Raw genomic sequence first — 24,307 nt, forward strand, 5'->3', positions numbered from 1 at the left:
ACAAACTGTTCTGCTCTGTAAATGCCACCCACTCGGTTAATATCAATGAGCTACGGCAAGACTATGACAAATCGATCATTTGTGCTTCCAGGAAGCCCCTCACGCCAATTTGCATCCCACAGTCTTACCACTCCAGCTTTCAAAGCTCTTCAGAACGGCCAGTGCCAAGAGCCAGAAAAAAATAGTTTGAGAACTGAGGCTTTTTGTCTCTTACTCATACGCAGTAAGGTCTGAAATAAGTCCACATCTAAGAAACTGATGATTTGGGATTTGCAAGATGAGCAAGAAACTATTTTCAAAATAGGTGATCCTACAGCCCAGCCACAACTAAGTCTATTAGCATATCACAGAGTAATGCTGAACTCTTAGAACCCCCTACAGACATTTGTCAAAGTCTCTCTACCAACGTGCACTCAGACTGAAAAGGTTCACAGTGAGGGAAGCAAATATAGTAACAACAACTGCTATGTCCAGCTGGATTAAACCTGTTCTGTAGGCTACATGGGCTGCCAGATGAACTATAGATCATATAGCTGTGATGCCCCAGAAACGATCATGTGTCAAGAAGGCCTACCTCCTGTGACACATCCTCACATTGTCTGAGGCTATGGAGCCTGTTTTCTCGCTCAAGTCAGGTGACCAGTGAAGTGTGGCCTAATGAGGTCATGGCTGGCTGCCGTCCACAGTGACAACTCTGCAGCGTCTGCTACCATTCACAGAGCGCTCCCACTCAGCTCAGGGTCCATCAGCGCGCTCCAACTGCTAATGCACGTAGCGGCACTAGGAACCAATGCCACGCTCTCGTCTGACCCATTCATTACTAAACAATGAGCGTAAATGAGACTGTTACCGACACCATTTCAAATGAGTCCCACACCTGCATCACCATCTGCTGCACAAGAACGGAAAGACCTGAGAGAGTTACAAGAACACTTCCATAACGTCATATTCAGATGCTATGGCAAATTAGGTTTTGTAGGAGGATTGTATGGCATAAGTGTAAATGGGTCATGATTTGAGACTTCAGGTCAACTGGAAGCTTGTAACTCTTAAGGTCTGTCTGTCCGACTGTTTGTTCTATTGAGTTCACCAGTGAATCATCAGGAGCGGAGGGCACAGTGGGGACAGGAGAGGCAGACAGGAGAGGAGAGCGGGGAGAGCAAAGCGAGCCAGCAAAACGACATACCGTTGGAGGGGGGGGCTGGGCCTGCTCACTAACCCCATCAGTCATACTGGAGGAACGCAGTCTGGAGGAGAGATGGCTCTGCTGTGGACAGCAGGAGGGAGAGAGGAGCGGAAAAAGAAAGACATACAAGGATACAAATGAAGAAAAGTGCCATTATTAGAGGTGTTTATTCGGTGTGTCAGTTGTTATAAACTAAGGTTCTTTGGCATGCTACAACATGACTCCCTTAGGATAAGTTATACCTTAACTGCATGATCAGTTTGAGTTATATTAGCTACTTGTTGGAAATGTTTTCACAGATTAAGGAAATCCTTCCTCTATTTCTAAAGAGATATTAATCTGTGCGGTGTTTTGTCACCATGTTTAAGTGCTCCCTGTCTGGATTGGGTTGTCGACATGTGCTTACCACAGCAGAGCTGGGCCCTGGCATTTCCCCATTAGAGTCCGGGGTGAGTGACAGACGGAGGCTGATCTCCTCAGAGAACTCCGGCCCACCAGGCGTGGCCAAGGACGGGCCTGGCAGAGACTGGCTGAGGGAGTCAACAGGCTCCTCTGTGATCGTTTCCCATGTCTGCTGGGGGAGGAGGGGGACAGCAAGCAGTGCTGTTTTTACTCTGATTCCATGTTTATATGCCAGGCTCTACAGTGTTCTGCAAGCAACAGCAAAATGCAGAAGGCCCCTACAGAGCAAAAGCGTGACTGAGACTCACATCATCCGCCTCTCTGGGCTCTAGGTGCTCGTTCTCCAGATCCTCACTGATGTGTCTGCGTGAGCGGAACACTCGATGGGCTTCTTGGTTGATCTGCCGCAATTGGTTGTCATTCTCTGTCTCGGACACCACATCGCTAAAATGAAGAAAGGAGACACTTACACACTTTTCAACACTACGGTGGCATATCTGAAACGTACACTGTTTCCATGATAAAGTCAGCAATGCATGCATTATGGATTTGATGGTGAAACGCTGACTCATAATGGAGAGCATGAGGTCCTGACAACAATAGCATGTGTGAGTGAATTGTGCACATACACGAGAGTTGGCCTCTTCCATTGCGTACTGCGGTTGTTGTGGTTGACATAGTAGGTGCGGCCCAAGTTGTCGACCTTCTCTTCCCATCCAGGGGGTAGTGGGGGCAGAACCTGTTGCGGACGCTGGGAGCCTGGGTCAGTCGATTCTTCCCAACCCTGGAGAGAGGGAGAGGGAGGGAGGAGATGACCGAATCAGAAGGGCAAGCAGAAGAGAGATGTCAGGTTAAACAATGGGGTTGTGAATGAGCGTGTGGTCATGAAGGTGCGTGGGAGTCAATATGAGAGAGAGAGGGAGCATATCTGAATGCCAGGCAGACAGAGAAGGAGTCTGGAGGAAAGTAGGAAAAAAGGACAGTGTGGATGTTTTGACAAGAAAGGGTTCAAACTGGGGAGAGCGGGTATTTGAAATCTCACAGTCAGCAAAAATGAGAGCAGAGCTGGAAAAACGACAACAAAAAGACAGATATCTGACATCTTAAACAGCACACTACATTTTCTCCAGCTGCACACAGGCAGGCAGGCAGACACAGACATAAGGACTTTCCAAAAGATCACATTTCTTCAGAAAATTAGAGGAAGTAGGTAAATGGTCTTTCCAGACAGTGCTTCTCTCTTACTCCGTATGTGTTTATGTGTGTGTGAGAGTGAGAGAGATTTTAAAGGGGAAGGAGACAAAAGAGAGCAGTAATATATAATGGGAAATGTAAAGACAGGGTGATCAAAAAGATAGGCAGAAGATAACTTCCAGACAACTAGGATGGGTAAAGATCATGTTGTACCTCTGCCTCTTCTCTCATTTCATTATTCTCTTCTTCCTGCCCTCCATTTTTTGGCAGATAGGCCATCTTCAGACGTAGGTACCCTTTCACCCGGGATTTGTGACTGCCACATCCACACAAAAGACAAAAGAGTAACAGATGGTACTATCGGCATTGACTGACATTTCCCCCAATACATAAATTAAAATATGGAAGCGCATAAAATTGGCAAATATATTTGTTGGAACACTTGACAGTTTTCAAGATGCTTTAATAAATTAAAAAAAAATATATATATACAGTATATATATCACATAAAATATACCATAATTTGCATTTACAATCAAAAGACTAGATGATGGCACACATACATTAACACTCTGTGATAAAACTACAAACAAATGTAAGGTGATAAGGTCAAAAGTTAATATCTAGGCCACTTTTATGACTCATTTTATGAGCTGATTCATACATGGTTCAAAGCTGGCAACATGCTGCCTTAAAAAAAGGTCCTCATCATAGCTCACTAAGCAGGCATAGGAACAGGCAAAAATGATAATTTAACAATAGTAGCCCAGCTATTCTATTATGCTAAATCTGCAAACAATTCACCTTTAGACTCGGCTTACATAAGCACTGACCTTCGAGGACGCAAAAGGAAGTCTTTAAACGTGTATGGTCGCTCCATTGTCGGGTCCTCCGTCTGTCAGTGAAAAAAAGAACAAAACATTGACTAATTATTCACTTCTGTTTTATCAACATAAAAGTCAAACAAACACTCAAATACACACAGAACGAAAGCTAAATGACAACCAACTGGTGAAGGGGAGGTGGGCCATTGGATTATGTCCAGTGAGTTCTTACACAACAGCCCTCTCCTGTTACATATTTAACAGCCCGCAGGTTGTATATTCATGGCAAAGGAGGACCTGTCATTAGTGGCTTCTGAGGAATCAGAGGACTTTGTGCTCTGCCAGAGTGGGGACAAAAACATGCACTGGTCTGAGAAGCCACAAAAAGAGAGGGTCTGTCTGTGCTCCGATTGTCTAGTGTTAAATGTGTGAGACAGTAAAAGTATCTTAATGATAGCCATTATTTCAGACTCTGATTCTGTAATGCCATGGTTGAGAAGGAGAGATTCATTCCCATTAGGCCCCCATGCACTCCAGATGAGAAAAACCCAAGCAAATGTAAGAATATTTGGACACAAAAATAATTCAGGCTAGGTAGGCTAAGTCATTAGTGCAACAAATGTTTTGATAAGTAATCTGTTATTTTTTTTAAATCACTCTTTTGAAAATATAATCCGATACAGTTTTTATATCTCAAGATTCAATGTGCACAATCCAAAGCTTTATTTTTCATTTAACAGATATTCTAATAAACAAACTGATGCATTTGTAGTAGTTCAGAAAATGTTCCCTATGTGGTGCACAGCTGCTACTGCCCTGCTGGTGAGATTTTTTTACTCAAGACAAAAGATAATGGTCCTTAGTTTGTTCGTGCGAACCCTGTTGAAGTCAAGCCTGAAGTATTGCAATGCAATATTACCAGGAAATTAAAATGACTCCAAGTGTTTTGATCGCATCGATCGATTGCATTAATTTATTTTCCAGGAAAATAATAAAATAGGGGAAGTGTCTGAAAAACATTGCTCATCAACACTGTCTATTTATGCTTCATACAGTAGGTAAGGTCTATTCAGAGCCCACAACGCATATGCAAATGGAATCGACTATGCTGTAGTAAGCAGAAAGTTTTATGTGTGTCTGCCGTTTTTGCATAATGTGGGTAGCTCTACAAGTCACCACCAAAACGGTAGCCAGTTGGAAAAACAGTGTCTTGGAAACTCCAGAAAAGTGCTGGTGTTTCAGGGGCAGCTGAGGAAAATCACATTTTTACATTGATTAAAAAAATAAACCTGAAATTAATTTGATGCATTGCCCAGCCCAAGTATGAACCATTGGCAAGCAGTGACATAAATGGATGTACATTTGACTATTCTGTATCAAAGTTTCAGTAAATTTCACCTTACCATGGAATGATTTTTAGGTTATAATGCAACGAATTGTGGCTCATTGATTTTTAATTGATTAGGTTAACTATAACTAAAATATCCTTCCACAACACCTACTGTATATGATTTCTATACGTACTCCGGTCAACTCAGCTACTAATCAACTTAGCAGAGAACAGGGTTTGCATTGTATGGTGGTTGCTTTAGAGAGAGTTTGAATGTGCCTGTGAGTCTGATCATCGGCTGGGCTCCCAGGAACCCTGTCTAAGACCTACCCCTCTGTTTACATTCCGACTGGCCTTCTTTCCACTCCGTACAGGGAGGTACTCCCCGCATAGACACATCTAATTACAACAACTGCCTAACCGGCACCATGAGAATGATCCCTACAGCTTTCTGTCGTATTGTATCACTGGTACTCCCTCGCTGTGAGTTCTTACAGCTGAAAGTAATATACATTCAATACTCACCGGTAAATGATTAAGAGGCACATCAACTTGTCCAAGAAAGTCATCTCTGGTCTGCATAACAGAGAAAGATTTTGATAGAGATTTTAACAGAAAGAGGATAAGAAGGGGAGAGTAGAGAGAGGGAGAGAGAAAATGAGAGAGAGAGAGAGACAGAGAGAGACAGAGAGAGAGAGAGAGGGATTAATACAGTGCTACCCAAATGTTTGGCTGTCAGTTAGGGAGTGGCTGAGTGCCAGAAGGGCTAATAGGGGCAAACCACAGTGATGAGGGGAATTATACACCTGTGTGACCCAGCAGAGGAATGTGTGTAATCAGCAGGATGCAGAGAGATACAGCGAGAGACAGAAGTGGAAAAGAGTGAGAAGAGAGAGAGAGAGACCTGAAGGGTAATGGACAGCCAGGAGCAGCTTGTGCACCAGAAGGTAATGTTTCAGCAGGGGAGGAAACCCAAACAACCCAGAGAGGACCAGGGGCTCAGAAAGGGACAGAATCAGGGGTGGAGCTTTAGAATAGGTGATCCCCCATTCATTACGCCACCCACATCTGAACCAAACGGTGAGATTGACAGGTGTGACTGACAAATGACTGAACCACTCTAGAGGGTGGATTACCTGTCCAGGGTTGACATGCCCATTCTTGGAGCGATCGAGACCAAAGTGTGCCTGCATGTGGAACAAACTGGTTTAAGAGAGCAACGGGGAGCACACACAGCCACATCACACGGGTTTAGGGACTTACAGGGTAGGTGGAAATGGGCTGGTGTCTCAAACTATATCCTATGGAAAACCAATAATGCACACAATACATCATGGCTATGATCTGACCACAAGCAGAAGCAGGAGTGCCATGGATTCTTAGCAATAGCACATTTGGTTTCCAATTATTTTTCCAAATATTTACCAAGCCATGAAACTAAAAAAAATATATCTCCAGCAAAAGCTTTATGCCACCAAGTAAAACTTTGAAAAACAGAACATATGCACAAGCAAACAGGAGAGTGAAATGGTTCGAGTGCCAGGTTCATGATGAAATCATGACATTATCACATATGTGTTTCTCAACATATATGCATAAACATAAATATACCAAAAATACCTTGCATCCAGAGAGAAAAAAAAGAAAATGGAAAGCTTAAAACAGGGCTTACTGTAAGAGTTTCTTATTTGTGATTGTATAACTTAAGGCCTATGCAAAAGGAGAGGTAAAACAGGAATAATGAATGGAACAAGCTCTAGCCCTAGATTAGTTCAGTAACAAAACAGAGCTAACCAGACCAGATTTATTTGGCAAAAAAAGAAAGAAAGAAAGTTGGAAACACTCCACTCAGAAGCTACAACAACTAAGGTGACTCCATAGATTCATTTCACAAAAGAAAGTTCCAGACACTCTCTCACATGGCCCATATATGCATGACTAAGACTCCGCACAGTAGCCCTGTTTTCCCTTCCAGTTTACACCCAAGATATTCATAAATAAAAGGTTACATGAGTCAGTCAGTCCATAATAGTGAGTGTCCTGTGGGTCACAAATTCTTCAGAAGTACCAACGCTACACTGAGCAATAACACTGTGTACAGAACAGAGGAGGCAGAGATATGCTGAGTGCTTATGGAGCCAGTTTCACAAGCAATGTAGACCTTTTTTACTGATACTTCCTTAACATATGCTTATCCTTCTCTGTAATCTATAGCCGCATTTATTGGGGTCATGGTTAATGTGCAGCTGTCTATATCATGAAGTTTATGGGGATGAAGAGAAAAACAGTTAGGAGTAAGCAACAAGAAAAAACTGGTAAGAATTGCTCAAAGACATGGGCTAGAAGCCGTGGGTTTCACCCCCAAAAGGAGAAGACACAATCCTTGAGGAACACAAGGGGAAAAACATATACATAGGTATAGAAATTTCACTGATACACTTCACAGAAACTAAATGAAGGGGAAGCTGTACTTCCCACACAGTCTTAAAGCAATCACCACTGATGTCTTGTAAATGGCAAGTATATCAGTCACACTGCAGATGGCCAATAAGTAGATGGATACAGTAGCGGCTGGCTGCACCTGTGTGGAATTCTTTAAACAGGAAAACGCCAGCAAGACTCCAGTAATCAGCAGGCTTTAATTTCTCCAACATCTTTATGTACGGCATCACAAGCTATAGCAAATGTTCTAAGAAATAAAAACAAAGCAAAAAAAAGATTAAAACAACCTCCAATCAAGTCTGAATTTGATCTCTCTTCAGGAGCGTGTCATCATTTCAAAACGTTTGCTTTGCTGTTATGGGATTGCTATGACAAATCATGTCTAGCTTGTTTAAAAAAAATGTAGGCTATTCCCATCAAATACACTGTTGCAAACTTCCAGGAGACAGAAGTAAGCCACTGAGATAGAGGTCTGATGGCTTTTGCACATTTGAGACATCCGGATGCCTTCTTGCTTCACTTCCAGTAATCTCATTCAGACAGGTACTGGAAATAGTCAGCCATACTTCCTTTAAGCTTCTGTGGAAAACCTGAGAAGGGGCTTTGAGTGACATCACCTGTTTCGGGACTCCAGAAGCAGTAGAACTTCTGGCACAGTAGACTTGAAAGCTGACCATTGGAAAACAAAATGTCTTCTACTTTTGAGAAGAGATTTTACGGGAAAGAGACTAGGCAATATGAAGTGTTCCAGAGAAGTACCTCACTGATAAGGGTTTAAAATACCATGCATGGCACAGCATTCAACCTATAAAGAATATACTCTTCACATTCAGGCAATTACAGTGTTTATTCAGTACCATTTCTGGTTAGGGTTATAGCTATTTTGAATGTGGTTGGGAGTCATAAGAGGATACCAAATAGAGAAAAAGACTAAATAAAAAGTAAATAAAAAGTCTAACACCCAATTTCAAACGTGCCTGCTCTGAGCACATGCTATAGAAAGCAACAAGAGAGAGTGTAGCCTTGAGAAAATGCCTCAGATGGAAAACAGGTTTGTACATTAAGAAGCTCAAGAAGTCTGCACGTTGATCTAGGTTTTTTTTTATATACACACTGCTGTTACTGAATTACTGATGGCTTGTTAAATTTCATATGGTCAGTTTGCCAGTACTGACATCTTAGATCTTAATCACCATGGTTGCAGCTGTCATGAGAAACCCATGCCGATCCAGGCCAAAAGTAGACAGACTACTCTGAAAACCAACAACAACAATTCAACAGTGGGCTAAAGATAGCACTATCTCTTTAAATGGGATTAATAGGGCTGATTTCTCTACAATAACAGCCTAAATTGTGAAAAATCTGTATGTCTGCTAAAGCAGGAAAAGCCATTGAAGTGTGTAAAAGTTCAAATGCCTGTGGTCAGGATTCGAAAGCCTATGTGGTTAAGCCTAACTCCTGGCCAGACCTTCCTTGCATTTCTAGTCCTCAGAATGTGACTAACCCCTTCCTGCCTTCATCGCTACATCCCTTTACCCCTATTTGTGGCTTTTTACTTTCTCCACACCTTGAGATTTTAGAGCTGCTCATTACTTATTTGCAAGCTTGATATTTTCATAGGTGACAGTTCATTTAAAAGCATGAGAGAATGTCATCACTCACTGCAAAACATATCAATATGTCGTTGAAGCAAGTTAATGACAGAATAACAGACTAAAGTCAAAGATTTTTCTATGTAATTTAGCATACCTGAGGTTTTGTCCAGACAGGTCCATTTCTCAAACTTGCATCCTGTGCTGACATGGTACCTTGATCTGTACCCTGGCTGAAGTATATTTTAAACTGGGGTTGCCTGAGTTTCTGCTCTTTCCGAATTTTAAATGTGCAGCCTTGAGCGCCATCCTCACATGCATCTTCACTTTGGGTGTCCATCTGTGAGGTGGTCCCCAAAAGGTCTGGAGTAGACCCACTTCGTCGAGGGATGGCATGGGATTTAAGTGGCTGAGAGGCGCTCCTTTCCAGGCGGATCCTGGGGTACCGTACAACACGACCACCTTTAGATCCAACGAAACCAAGGTTAAAAGCCTCCTTCTGGACATCAGGCTGTCTTGGTTGGTCCTGCTGAAGCTGAAAAACAAGCCTCTGAGGCCCTGGGGTACCATCCAAGTTCTGCTGGACAGACCAGGAGCATGGGCCAGCCTGACTGTCTGATCCATAGGGCAGGATCCTTAGCTGTTGGACCTCTGATCCATCTGGCGAGTTCCTTTTAATGCAGAAACCTCCGATACTAATCCCAGGAGTGGCTCCGGAAGATACAGTGTATCCATCCTGAAGATCACCAGGCCTCACACAAAACACTCTCCTCTTTGGAAGTGCAGGCTCAGTATTGGCGTGGGTGTGCTCTGCACTCACCCTACGTGAGTATTCAGGTGGGGCATTCCAGCCAGGACTAGGCTCTGTGTAGGCTGGCGCAGGTTCCTCTGGGTATCCTGGAGGGGAGTCCTGGTAAAGTGCATCGTCTGCAAATAGGTTAGAACGCTGGAGGGATATCTGCATGGAGGAGCTCTTGGTGGGCCGCGACTCAGGAGAATTCTGCAGCTGTGGGATAAACATGGAGGAGCTCCGCTTCAGTGAGGCGTCTGTGGCTGGCTGTGCCTCATAGAGCACCCTACCCTGACCTGGTCGCATCTGGAATGACATGGCTCCCCCAGTCCCATCCTCAATGTGTTCGTCGTCGGGCTCCTCCAGTTCGGGGGCTGTGTTACTGCGGCCGGCGCCAAAGTACAGCCGCAGCCGATGGGACATTCTCTCGTCCTTCTGCCTTCTGGGCCAGCGTTGGGCTGCCTCTGGCCAAACTATTCCTGTGGCAAATTCGTGTCCCCTCCTTCCTAAACCCCTTTCTGTGTCTATGCTTCACTCTTGAAAATGTTCCACCCACCTTCACTCAATGAAAAGACCGAGAAAGAGAGCAGCAGCAGCTCACACCACAGTAACAGGAGAGGCACTGCCACAGTGAGCCAAAACTTCAGAGTTCTAATTCCAGAAAAGAAAGAGAGAGAGAGTGAGCGAGAGGAGGGGCAGCATTAGAGGAAGGGAGAGAGGAGGAGAGTGCTAGAGAGAGCCAGAAAGAGAAGGGAAAAATAAAAAGACTTCCATCTGCCAAACTGTTAGGACTGCCGACCGATAGCGACAGACAGCAGAAATAGCCAGAGTGACAAGCAGCATTCCAGAAATGATTGGATAAGGCCAGCCTTCGCTCTGCATGGGGAGGTGAGGGTAGGGCACCCAGAGTCATGTGACACAGATGACACCCACTTAGGTCCTGGACACTTCACTCCCATCACCCCCCCCCCACACCACAGCCCTCTCTCAGCTGCTCCAAACCCATCAGAGGGAACAGTGCCCAAGGGGGAGGGGCAGAGGCCGAGAGCAGTATGCCGAATATATAGAAAGAATGAACACAAATCAACAAATCATGCATCATGAATTTGTGTGGAAACATACATCCTACTAATATCTCAGATCAAGACTAATCCAATGTATCTTACACCACATTTTGCTATAAATAAAATGCACTGTTTTAAAACAGCCATCTTCTCTCAAGGGTGGTGAGGAGGGACCTGAAAGCAATCATCTGTGCAGGCAACATAGCTTCTAGTCACAGTGCTCATGCTAGCCCTAATTCCCTGCTCTCCTACCAACCCATCTGACCCTCTCCCCTCCCCAAAGAGTCTGTTTTTATAAACATATTCCTGCTCTACTCACTCCTGACAGGCCAGGTGGTCTCCAGAAAGCCACCCAGCTCACTGTACTGTTAAGAGGAACTTTGATTCCAGGACACACAAAATGTATGATTACACAAGAGCATTAACTACAGAAGTCAACAAACCTACTGATAAAACTCATACTCTGTTAGAAATGTTATACTCCATCTAGAGAAGTGTAAGGTGAGCTTAAGTTTAAGTTAAGCAGAACAAACAACTTGGACTAAAATAAAGTAAACATTGCAAGACCATTTACAAAAATAATCAGAATTGAAAGGGCAACCGTTGGAATCTCAAACAGTACAATCACTGCACAGTCATTCTAAAATACAGGTAGGATCCAGAAAAGCAGACAGGTCTGAGGTCTGAGGTTGCCACTGAACGGTACACTGTACTCTGCACAATGACAATAAAGTTGAATCTTATCTAATCTAATAGACAGGGAACTGGGGAGAATCCTTGTGTGTGCTTGTAAGGCTAGTCCTTTGATTCCTTGGCAATGACACAGGTTAGGTCGAGTCTCTCTCTGTCTCTGTGTGTGTGTGTGTGTGTGAGAGAGAGAGACATGGGCAGTGGCCATAGTGGGTGCTTTGTTCTTGTCGTGAGGAAAATGCCAGCGCCCTCAGAGTGGCATTGCAGCAAACTTCAGTGATGACAGTTCCATGTCTTACATTGTGCTAGGAGTCTCTCTCTCTCTCTCTCTCTCTCTCTCTCTCTCTCTCTCTCTCTCTTCTCTCTCTCTGAGAGACTGCAATGCTTCCAAACTAAAGAATACACAGAACTGTCAATAAGAAAGCTTTGTGAAGGATACTGACGTACAGGACAGAGGAGTGGGACAGTTGTCCACTGTGTGATGTAAGCAGATGGTATACAGGATGGCCTCATACCAAATACAGAGCAGCATTCATCCCAGCTGAAATACTACATCTTCAAGGCATGTCAGTCCTTCAGGTTTTCAAGAGACTAGCAGATCATTTGTCAAACAGATTTTTTTTTGGGGGGACGCTGCATATTTTCACATTAAATCACAAAACAGCAGATACTTGCAGAATGTTAGTCTTGATGTTAAGCTGCCATTGACTTCCACTTCTTCTGATTGTGGTATGAGGTTTTGCAGTCTGTCTCACCATAAATATGTATCCCTAACCCTAGAAAATATAGTAAATAAGCAACTCTACTTACATTAATTGTCTATGCTGCATACAAATTCTTTGCATTTTATCTTATTCTTTTGTATATCACAGTAGTTATATTCATTAAGCTATTGATTGAGCCGACATTGTTGTTTATTATTGCTATTCTCCTTAATGTAGTATTACCAACTTTTAAATAGTTTACTGTTACATTTAAAATGATTGAATTGTTGTTGTTATTTGTATGTCCCTCTGCACAAAACCATCTGCTAAATACCATAACCATCTGTAATGCTGATGTGGCCTTCAACTGAATGGGTTGCTTTTAGGTTGCAGTGAACAATTACAGAGAGAAAGACTCAGCGATAGAGAGAAAGCTCCAGTTGTTGATTTGTAAGAGACCAGACACTAGACTGAGGCATCTCTACACACAAGCATGAAAGGTAGTACTTTAAGCCACACAGAGAGAACAAGCCTGCCGGCTATTAATTGCTAACCGTCCACTAGCTGAGTAAACTACTTATGTTTCATAGCCATGGTCTAAAAACACACATAAACAATACATGCAAACCGACAAGAAACTTTAGACTACACAGTATTCCGGAACCGTGAAGATCTTGTGGAATATTACTAACTATAACTATCACATTGCCAAGAGGACCACACATTCAGGTGAGGGTGTCATAGAAACCTGTGCACACATATGCATTGCACACATATTCAATGTAGAACTATAAACTGTCAGGCTTAACAACACACAAAATATGCATACAGTATGCATAACACATGTACAAAATGTGCACTGTGCTAACAAACGCCTGTCCACAGTAAAGAAAATTAAGCTGACACAACAGAGCTTTTACCAAAACCCCCCTCAAAAAAATGATTTTAAATTATATCAATTATATCCGAAAACCTGATTTAAACAAATGTTTTTAAAAGATATGTAAACGACACAAAAACGACAAAAAAGACATCAACATTATAAGAGCTACTCAGTAGAGTATGAGTTTGAGAACAAACAGCCTTTTGAGAGGCCATGGCAGAATTACAAACAACCTTTTTGTTGCAAGGAAAACCACTCCAGACACGACAGACAAGACAGAGCTTCCATTCACCTTCAATACTCAACTAAGCAAAGCATCAGGACAATTAGGCTCCTTGCAAAAACAATCTTAAAAACTCACAAACTTAGGCCAAACGAGTATACCTTTGCATCAAATCTACTAGCACCAAGTCCTGCATCTAGCCTCTGGGCAAGGCAACTGCAGGATTTGGCTAACTGGAAGCAAAACATACATAGATAGGAAATCGGCATGGATTATTGAGGATGTAAGGCCCTAGGGAATTATCCCCAGATTGAGCAGAGCATGTAAAGTGGGTTGAGTTGTCATTTGACACACATGATCAACAGACTCTGGTGGTAAGGCAAAGCACATAATTGGAGTTGGCCTTCCAGAATGTGAGTGAGATCGAAGCATACAAATAGCATGGAAATCAGGCAAAATGTCTGCCACTTACCAGTCTATTCTCATCAAACACTTCGAGCATGAGGCGGTGCTGCTGTGGGCAGACCTTAAGGGGAAATGGAGAACACTACATCAGATAGTTTCAATTCAAGTCAACATTAGTTACCTACACAGACACCAGCAACTTACTAGGAATCACATAAGCAAAGCATGACCATACATTCACAGCCATTTACAACCAGAAATACAAATAAACAGAGAGCTAAGCCTACAGCAAAATTAATGAGCAGAGAATTTTGTACACACAACTTCCAATGTCAGGCAAGTATTTCTGAAGATGTACAGGTGACTTGAAAATAATGATGGCATCCTTGGTAAAGAATGGCACACCTTTGTAACACATTCCATAGACCATGAGGTCTTCCACAGACAGCTCCTGAAAATCACATTCATGTAAACCGACTCATAAAAAAAATCAGCCAGTGTTCTTTATTACATGGCTGCAGGGGTAGATATGACGCCTAATTATTCTTCACCAGCACTGTAGTGTGGATGTGACATCACCCCGAAACTTAGGCTGTAGTCACTGAAAAACATTCTGTCTGGCATCTCGGCCATTTACCTGATATATTGAATACATGTATTCAATGTCTGCACGTGACACACACACACACACACACACACACACACACAACTGGGTAGTAGATAGTGTGTACTCACTCTGAAATAGAACTCCTCATTCCATTTGGGGTTCAGGGTCTAAGAAAAGAGCACAAAAAGAGCAAGGTCAACATGCAAACTTTGTAAGAAATTAGATTAATTGCAGTCTACCCCAGAGTCACACCCTTCCCATGTTAATCCAGGTCTCCTTTTCTTCCTGTGGTTACATGCAATCTTATTTATGCAGAGATTTCCTAGACAGATATACAGTGATTGATGTTTGGGGTCTAATATTAAAAGGAACACACCAACTTGTTTTGGAAATAATCAAATAACCCCCCCCCCCCCCCCTCCCCACAGTTGGATAAGAGGATACACACCCTTCTCTTCTCTTCTTTTATAACCCAGTCTGACATCTTTAGTCTAGCTTAGCATAATTCACTGGAAGTGGGTTAGACCAGCTAGTGTATACCTAAATGAATAAATACAGGTTTATTTTCTGTATTATGTCTGCTGATATTCCACTCATAGCGCCTTTAAAATACCCAGTGAGACATTGGCACGAGCACACACACACCCCTTTGTGACAAAGCCTATAAAATAGTCCTGTTAATTAAAAAAAAAAAAAAAAAAAACAACACGCATACCAAGCAAAATAAATTAAACATCTTTAAAAGAAGCCTGACTACAACATTTCACATGGCAGTTAAAACTGCACCCATAAATGAGTTATATAAAAAGCCTGAGAAAAGACTTCTGCAGAATAATCACAAATGACCCATGTCACAGTTGAGACCACACCGCAAAGGAAATATCCCCAAGAATAACCGAGCTTGATTTTCCCAATAAAACCACAGCAGAAATAGATACATGTTGTATAAGGTAGATTGAAACACATACTTTCATGGGTCCATGAATTGTGCATTTTGTGAACTAAACATTACCCAAAGAGATCAAAGAGGTATTTTCAGGTACAATGCCTCGTGTCAGTGTTTGTGTATGAGTATCTGAGTGTCACTTCAGTGGTTATCAGACCAGAGCAATAAGCACTCAAGACTCACACAGACATACAACTCGCACACAGTCACTCAGGGTAGGGGGGACTTCTGCTCCACATAGCAGGACACAGAAGAGCTATATTTATCATGGGCTGAGCAGAGCTATTTGGCTCCTTGGTGCGGCAGTCAGAGAGTACACCGTCTCTCATCCACACAAGAACACCACCCCCCAAACAGGCTTCTGTTCACCTGTTAATTACTTGGTCCAGAGACAACAATTTCATAAATCCTGACCTTCCTAATCATTTTAGATCCTAAGTAATCATTACTACTGCCAAGGAGGCTATGGTTTTATTACTGTGTGATGGTTTGATGGCGGATGTTCATGGAAATTGGCAAAGTTGCATTATGCATACCTAGAATAAACAAGAAATGTGAAATCTTTGTTCTTTATTTAAGCCTTCTACAAGATGCTTTTTTTGCCAAGCTTAAGAAAGACATTAGAGAGATCTAAGCACAGTCATTAGAAAGATCTAAGCACTTCTATATTCAGGGCTTGCTGTCAAAAACAAGAATATATTAAAGATTATAAATACAGTTATAAATAGATACTATACCAGAGACTACATTTATGTATTGAGAGACTAAATCAAATCAAAAAAACATTAGAAACAAAAATAAACTAAAATACACATTATGCAATAAGATTCACAATCAACGACAACAATCATGCATACGAAGGTCGCTTTATTAGTGATTTCGTTTTTGACGCTTTGATTCTTTGGTTTCATTCAGGCTACTGGCAGTGCATTTGGTGCCATTAAGAAGGGTTGTTATGTTGCAACTGCCACCAACCAACTGTGCATTGTGGTTGTGTTCTGCATCATGTTTAGTAATGTTAAATAGGCTTGGCTGTTGCCTCTGTGGGACTCCCCTACTTACAGCAAGAAATTGAACACCTCTCCAATTATCTGAAAGAAATTGTTAAATATATAAAATACTATATGCCTAAAATATTCTCAGACCTGTGCAGTCAAAGTGCTCCCTCTGGTGTTTGTGGCATTTAGAAGAAAGACTCACCTTTTTGATGGTTTTGGTCTGAACCAATGCAAGCTCTCGGTTTTCATTTGCCACATACAAGGACAGCTTAACGTAGGGATCACTGCAAAGAAAAACAGACAGATGTCATGCACCTCAGTGCTACTTGAAGAGACAGAGGCACAGAGGTATGGAGAGCAAGGGATATTATTTAAGATATGTGACCCTGTAAAGCGAAATCAGTCGCTTTGCGCACGATGCCGTTTTGAGAAAATCCACAATATACAAACTTCCGGGTTAAAATGTTAAATTTCATGTTTTTGCTTAATTCGACAGTATACCGTCTACAGTTTCATATCGTGAACTCATTTCACGGAGAAACATACGTTTTGACTGTTAAACCCGGTAAAGATTCAACTCATTAGCAGTCTTTCCCATTGTCCACGCCGCTTAAAAAAGGTGATTTCTCCTCTTCTGACATATCGTGACAGGAGAACCATGTCAACTTTGGATGCGGTTATCTTAGCGATAGTTTGTGTAATACCCTCGATATACATATAGTTGGAAAGCCTAGCTTATGGCCGTTCATGTGAACCCAATAACTTAAAGAGACCCTATGCAACTTTTTCATAGTCATAAAATCGCTTAGAAATCGTTGTTTTGCTTGACTGACCAGTTTCATCGAAAACAGTAATATTTCCTCCCGCCCCCAGTGTCCCTATCCGCTATTGCAACCTTGCAGTTTCTGCAGGAGACGATCGTTCCTTGTTTACATCTGGAAGTCTAAGACGGGTAAGGAACAAGAAGAACCACGCTTCCAATTCATATATTTATATATAGCCTATATATGTATAAACATACACGCTAAAGCTGTCGGGGAAGCTCTGCAGAGAAATATGCCAGCATAAAACGAGCGAAAACGAAAAACGAAACCGAAACCAGAGATGAAATCGCCAATCCTGCATAGTTCCTCTTTAACTTAGGTACTAAGTTAAGAGGAGCCTCAATAAATTTGGCAAATTTTTACCACTATGTGGCGCTGTATTCAAAGGAAGTAGGCTCGTATTTCAACAAAGCTTTCATGTATCAAAACCAAACTTGGAACATGGACTAAACAACCAATTACTCAATACATTTGGTGACCTTTGACAACTGTGGGGGCGCTATAGTCACAGGAAGTAGGTTCATATCTCAGCAACGGTTTCAAATATCAAAGCCAAACTTGGTACATGGACTCAAGACATCACCCTGACCACGCTCACTAAATGTCATGTCTTTTGACCACTAGGGGGTGCTATAATCACAGGAAGTCGGCTCATTTTTCAATAATGCTTTCATAAAAACCTAACTTGGTATATGGACCCCCATCCTGAGGACACACAAAAAAACATTTGGTGACATTTAACCACCAGGGGCGCTATAAATAGCAACACTTTCACTTATCGAAATTAAACTTGGTATGTGGACTTGACTTACGTTGTATGTGTATGTGTATTTCATCATTTTAATTTCCCTGAAAAGTTTAGGGAGGACTTTCCTCCCTTTCCTCAATGGACGAGCCTCCTCTGGATTGTGCACATGTAGCCTCTTTCACTTAACTTGGTTGCCAAATAATATGTTGCGTTGCTTGGCAACAGGAGATGTCAAGGCTAATATTGGAACTATTTGGGGGGGCGGAGGATGAACAGACATTTCTTGACTAGAATTTGGCTTGCCATAATCTAATTTTATTAGTCTTATTACAATTAGCATGTTTTATATCTAACTTGTTATGATCCAGTTTTTGTGTGCTCTTACAGATGCTTGAATGAAGATTGAATCACCAATCTGTTGTACACTAAAAAAAACACGTTAGAAAGTAGCGCATTCTCTGCTAAATTTGCTGTGATCACCTGATGGGTTTACATGGACAGTTTTTTGTCATTCCGATTAAATTATTCCGATTGAAAAATTCAAGTAGGTCTCACTGGAGAATACAAGATCCAAAGGGTGGAGCTGGATTTATTTCTAGTGGGCGGAGTTGGAACTGCCTGAACAAAAGATCAAGGGGGTGGAGCTGGAGCGAAACGTAAAATACACAACATTCAAACAAGTGTGTAAAAGACATCGAATGGTTAGCCTACTAGCTTAGATATCACAAACTTGTTTAACCAATAAAATATCCAGCTTCAGTTTTAGCAACACCTTCACAACTCAAACCCGGCAAACTCGCCAAATACACGTATATGATGACGGCAAGGACTTGTAACCAGACCAGAGGGGTATTTCACAAAAGCAGAATTAAGACATCCATGATAAGGGATAAAGCCAGGTTTGACATAGCGTTGTCTAGTCATCCTTGCAAAACTCGTTTCACTAACCCCAATCCAGGATGAATAGTATGTCAAGCCAGGTGTAAGTTATTCGGGATGTGTGCGCGTTCTCGTTTCTCCCCCAAATAACTCACGGTTGGAATAAAAAAGATGCGAAAAATAGCGTCTTGCACACAAAGTGAACATCCGCTTTTGATATAGACTAACAACGAGGTAAAGTTTTACTTTTTTGGAAAGGGAATCATGCTTATTTCTGTTACACAGCGGGAGTAGGTGTGGCAGACCAACTGAATGCAAATTTACGTATGCACCCACGTGTGAGAGCTTCCTTGTCTCGGCACGCAACGTCATTAAGAAAGCGCTTGCCACTGCAAAGATGCACAAAGAATGACTATATATATCTTTATTTTGTCTTAAAACCGAATTAGCCCTTTTCACGGTGATGTCAGACGAAGCGTTGCTGGGTATCCTCCGGCATGTCCAGCCGCCAAATACTACAGAAGAAGAAGAAGAAGTATTCATGGGTTTCATCAGGTCCCTTTCCACAGGTGTATACAATCAAGCACCATGCAGTCTGCATTGATAATCAAGGTGCTTGATTGTATACACCTGTGGAAAGGGACCTGATGAAACCCATGAATACTTCTTCTTCTTCTTCTGTAGTATTTGGCGGCTGGACATGCCGGAGGATACCCAGCAACGCTTCGTCTGACATCACCGTGAAAAGGGCTAATTAGCCGAAAACACCTTCGAAATATGTCCCCTCCACTTCCAATCAACTACTACAGTAGGCTATTTATCAAACGTCGGTCAAAAGAAGACACAAACAACGATTTTGTTATTAATTATAAGGCCACCATAATTTAAATGATATCCATATGGTATTAGGCAGACATTCTGTTGTGTTTTGCGAGTAAATGCAAGTAGCAAATAGTATATAAATGGAATACAGCTCTTTCAAAAATCGCATGCAGGTCTGATTTGAATGACAGCTAGCTGAACCAATCAGATAATGTAATTACCATTAGAATTAACTTATCTGGGCTGTTAGCCTGGTCGAGAGCAGGCTAGCTTCAGAGAATAAATTCCCATGGCAACTTATGTAGCATCTCTTTTGTGAAACCGAGTCAAGGGTAAGTTCATCCAGGATAACTAAAAAATCACGGTTTAATCCCTTATCTAGGTTTTGTGAAATAATCCTCAGGAGTTTATATGAGAATATTCATTCGGATAGAGCCATTAATCTGTTTCTAACTTCTTTCTTTTTCACAAAACACAGAACTCTCGTGATGACACATGATGGTTTGTTTGTCAAGTTCATGGTTTGTTAAAGTTTACAAGTTGAGAACAACCTAATATTCTGTAAATATTGCAAAGGGCAGATGCAGTCAGGTAATTCAGCATTTGTGACTGGAAATCTCCATTTCAAAAAAGGCCTCACAAAACGCAACCACCCTTAGTGGCACAACGCCAGCAGAGACTGTTACATGATGTAACAAAACAAACCAGCCTCAACCGGAGCCCTAGATGGGCAGGTGATGATTTCTGAAGTGGAGATGAGGAGGCAGCTCAAGATCAAAATGAACATTGCATACTTCATTGCCAAGGCGGAAGAGCCATTTGTCAAGTCTGGGCCACTTATCACACTGCACAAGAAGAACAGTGTTGATATCAGCACAAGCTGCACACACTGAGGTAGCTCAGGCAGTGTCATCAGTCAGATACTCGAGCGTAGCAAGAAAGTTGACTGATGGTGAAAAATGAAGAAAATCGAGTTGTATTCTCCAAAACAAATTAGAACCAAGGAGGGAGAGGACATTTGTGAGAGAAATGTGAGAGAAAATGTGGAATCTGGGATAACTGTCAACGAGCCAGAGGAGATGGCAACAGCTAGCGTTAGCACTAGTGCTACCGACAGTGCTAGCAAAGTTTACAAGTTAAAAACTGATCTTCCCTTGGCTAGAGTTTGAGAATAACTTAATATTCTGTAAATATTGCAAAGGGCTTGAAAGAGAGCTTAGCTGCTAAGCTGAGAACAGCAAAGAATCATGCAGTTCTCATCGATGAAGACACTGACATATTAAACACCATGTGCGAGATTGCCATGGTAGGTGGTCACTCTAGCAGCTAGATAGTAACCTTTATTTTTGCAGTTTCATAAATGCATAACTGAGTCACTATCTTGTTTGGCTATATTTTAAGGTCTTATTGTTTTTGTGTTATCCTTCAAGGTGTTCTGGATGCAACCAAGGCTGCATTCAATGGAGTATATTATCACTATCCACTGCATGCCACACAGGTTTGTAACTGAAACATTTGGTTATGTGGTGGCAAACATACTGTATGCACATTTGCCACATGCGTGTGTGTGCACACTAGGGTTGGGCACCGAAACACGGTTCTAGCATGGAACCGGTGCCGACGCAAACGGTAGTAACCATACCGAATAACAACGTGAATTTCGGTGCCTCATTTTTTTTTTTTTTTTTAAATACGATGCATCACTGCACGTCATGCATGCGCCATATCTAACTTCTTGCTCTGATAGCACCACATCCAGATACAGTTAGCCAACATAAACACTAGATGCTTAAAGCAGAGGGATGCAGCACATACAGTATAGTGGACAGTGTTTGAGAGCTCACGTGAGCCCATGTCAAGTAGCTCTTGTCAAAATCTCGCAGTACACAAAAGGCTATGAAACATCAACAGTATAGCCTACTTTACTCAATAACCTTGCTAATGAGCTAACTGGGATCTATTTGAAATGTTATCAGCAAACTGTAGTCTAATGTGAAATCGTTAATTGTTTCACGTGTGTTCCTTACAACATAATTACATTATATTATGTTATGCATGAGGCCAATAGGCCTAGTATCACAATGAATACGAATATGAGGTACTTGAACAGCCTTCCGTGCATATAGCCTATTATTCATGCTAGACCATTTCATTGAAAAAAAAAAAAAAGTACCGGTTCAGGCACCGTTTTGGTACCGGCACCGTTTTAAAAGTATCGATTTGGCACCAGTATCGGATAAAACCCAAACGATACCCAACCCTAGTGCACACACACACTAAATTATTTGTAAGACAGTAAGACAAACAAACAGGCACACAGACACACCAACAACTTATGTAACAGAGAGCAGAAGAAGAAGGAAGATCGTTTTTTTTAATTATATATTGGCTTTCACAGACAATCCTGACCCTCCAGAAGAAAGAACCAATGGTGTGCCAGATGTATGATCTTCTGCATCTCGTGTGGAAGACCTACCACTTCAGTGGTAAGTCTGAGAGAGAGCTCCATCAACTAGGACAAGAGCTTGGTGTGGATGTCTGCACACTGTCTAGCGTCAAAGGGACACCCTGGATCCCCCATGTCCACAGGGCCTTCAAAGTGTTTCTGTGACATGGAGCAGACAACGACCCCGCCACAGACATGGCCAGTACTCCATTGTTCTGCAGCACATGAGGCACCTGGCTGTTGCAGGTTCAGTGGAGGTTCAAGGACGGACAAAGAGGGTCAGTTTTACACAATAGAGCTCGACAGTTCCACCCAGCTCCCGTTCCGGAAGTAAGATTCCAATACAATTTCTCCATTGACCACTGGAGAATAAGCCATAACATTGTAACCGTCCATGGTAGACTTAAAACTAGCTACGGCGTGACTAATCGATTGTACTGCTCATATAGATGCCAAAAGTTAATGGGGCACCAATCTTGTTTCGAGAAAAAAATGTTTTATTCGCGATTTAACAAGAGGGTACTACACTACCCAACATCCTAACCTTTAAAACTGGTGAAAGCAGAGCCTGATTGGTAGAGATCACCGTTGCCATGGTAATCCCAAACAAAACATTTCCAAAGACAGCTTAAGAGTTTAAGAGGCTGTCAGCCAAATGGTGCAAAATTAAAAAAACGTACATGTAGTAGTCTGAGACTACCGTCTTGTTCAAATAAGTCCTCCTTGCAACGTGAATGTGTTGTCTTTTTTAGACTACATGTCTCGCAGTGTAGCCTACATTGAATGTAAAACATGTAGCCTAATAATGTTTCAGAATGAAATAGTCCAAATCAATTATTATTGTTACGACTAGGACATTCTAGCTCTAATTTCTTGCGAGGCTACAGCACTGAAGTGCCAAATGTGTAATTCTCCACTGGGTTAAAATAAACAATTTATCTCATTATCATTATCAGAAGCTACAACCTACGTCTTTCACTGTAATGTTTGTATTTCACGCTTAAGCAAAAGTTGTTGAATTGTTGAAACATTTTTTGAATTTCAGGTTTTCGCATAATTCGACAGTATACAGTCTACAGTTTCATATCGTGAACGCATTTCACAGAAAAACATAAGTTTTGACTGTTAAACCCGGCGAAGATTCAACTAATTTGCTGTCATTCCCGTTGTCCACGCGCCGCTTAAAAAGGTGATTTCTCCTCTTCTGGCATATCGTGACAGGAGAACCATGTCAACATTGGATGCGGTTATCTTAGCGATAGTTTGTGTAATACCCTCGATATACATATCGTTGGAAAGCTTAGTTTATGGCCGTTCACGTGAGCACAATAACTTAATTTAGTACATAGTGATATAGATTAAATCATTGAATGTGTGATTGTACATTCCCCCCGATATATCATCGTCCATCACGATGTTTTACTGTACACATCGTCATATGCCAATTAATTAAGGGGGCATCGCCCAACCCTAACGTAAGCTCTCTCGGAGGAGGGGCGGGACTGTCGAGCTCTACAGTATACATGAAGCTAAAAAAAATGACTGGCAGGTGATGAGGTGGCTACGAATACACTTATCTTGTATTAATCTACTCACTACTACATAGGTTAAGGGAGGAATGGAGAGTGCACCTTTTTGTGTATTCTGCCATTTTCTGTCTGACATGTTCAAGAAACCGTCTTCACTTAGCCTGACTCTGCAGAGAAATTACCTGATCCTCCCACAAGCTACGTCAGAGCTGAGGAAGACTGTGACCTGACTAGAAGGACATAATCCTAGGGCAAAGTCAGGAGGCATGATGGAGAAGATCAAGACATGCTTGCTCAGCATGGAGAAGATGATGAGTGCAGATTCCATGTGTGTTAGGATGAGTTTGTTAGGATCAAAGGGAAACAAATGTTTGTAGCAGAATCAGAATCAGTCACTATATGAGAATTAGTGTAGTCTATTCAATTTAAAGATGTGGAGAAATGCAGTCTTTAAAACAATGTTGTATGTGATTATGTGTGTGTGTGTGTGTGTGTGTGTGTGTGTGTGTGTGTGTGTGTGTGTGTGTGTCTCTCTCTCTCTCTCAAAGAGAATACCACGGAAGGGGAATCTGACAGGTCTCACAGACCTCATCTATCCCCAGCTGAAGAACACCTGGTGTTTGGTGGGCAGGTTTGGTGGGCTTCTGAATGATGAGGCTAAGGTCAAGACCCCGGTGCAGGCCTTCAGACTCTTCAACCATGACACATGGCCAGATGACCAGAGCAGCCTTCTGATCTTTGGTGATGATGGTGTGGCAGACTTAATGAGGCATTTCAGA

General features: G+C 42.0%; 1 protein-coding gene across 15 annotated transcripts in view; it reads right to left on the reverse strand.

The window, feature by feature from the left end:
* The window catches only part of nedd4l (NEDD4 like E3 ubiquitin protein ligase), a 64,066-nt gene that overhangs the window by 23,367 nt on the left and 16,392 nt on the right, over nucleotides 1-24,307 (reverse strand). For 2 of the 15 annotated variants that reach the window (XM_062553947.1, XM_062553946.1), the window contains exons 3-12: nucleotides 16,483-16,564; nucleotides 14,465-14,503; nucleotides 13,797-13,850; nucleotides 5,462-5,512; nucleotides 3,616-3,677; nucleotides 2,996-3,098; nucleotides 2,218-2,372; nucleotides 1,897-2,032; nucleotides 1,593-1,760; nucleotides 1,187-1,267 (exon numbers count right to left, since the gene is read on the reverse strand). In XM_062553947.1, coding sequence (XP_062409931.1) covers nucleotides 1,187-1,267; nucleotides 1,593-1,760; nucleotides 1,897-2,032; nucleotides 2,218-2,372; nucleotides 2,996-3,098; nucleotides 3,616-3,677; nucleotides 5,462-5,512; nucleotides 13,797-13,850; nucleotides 14,465-14,503; nucleotides 16,483-16,564 — 931 coding nt within the window. Of the gene's footprint in view, nucleotides 1-1,186; nucleotides 1,268-1,592; nucleotides 1,761-1,896; nucleotides 2,033-2,217; nucleotides 2,373-2,995; nucleotides 3,108-3,615; nucleotides 3,678-5,461; nucleotides 5,513-6,072; nucleotides 6,124-9,127; nucleotides 10,422-13,796; nucleotides 13,851-14,464; nucleotides 14,504-16,482; nucleotides 16,565-24,307 lie in introns of those variants that run through there. The other 13 variants (XM_062553949.1, XM_062553948.1, XM_062553943.1 and 10 more) reach the window with 12 other exon arrangements.

Source organism: Sardina pilchardus, chromosome 14, assembly GCF_963854185.1.
Source record: "Sardina pilchardus chromosome 14, fSarPil1.1, whole genome shotgun sequence".
Lineage (NCBI taxonomy): Eukaryota > Metazoa > Chordata > Actinopteri > Clupeiformes > Clupeidae > Sardina > Sardina pilchardus.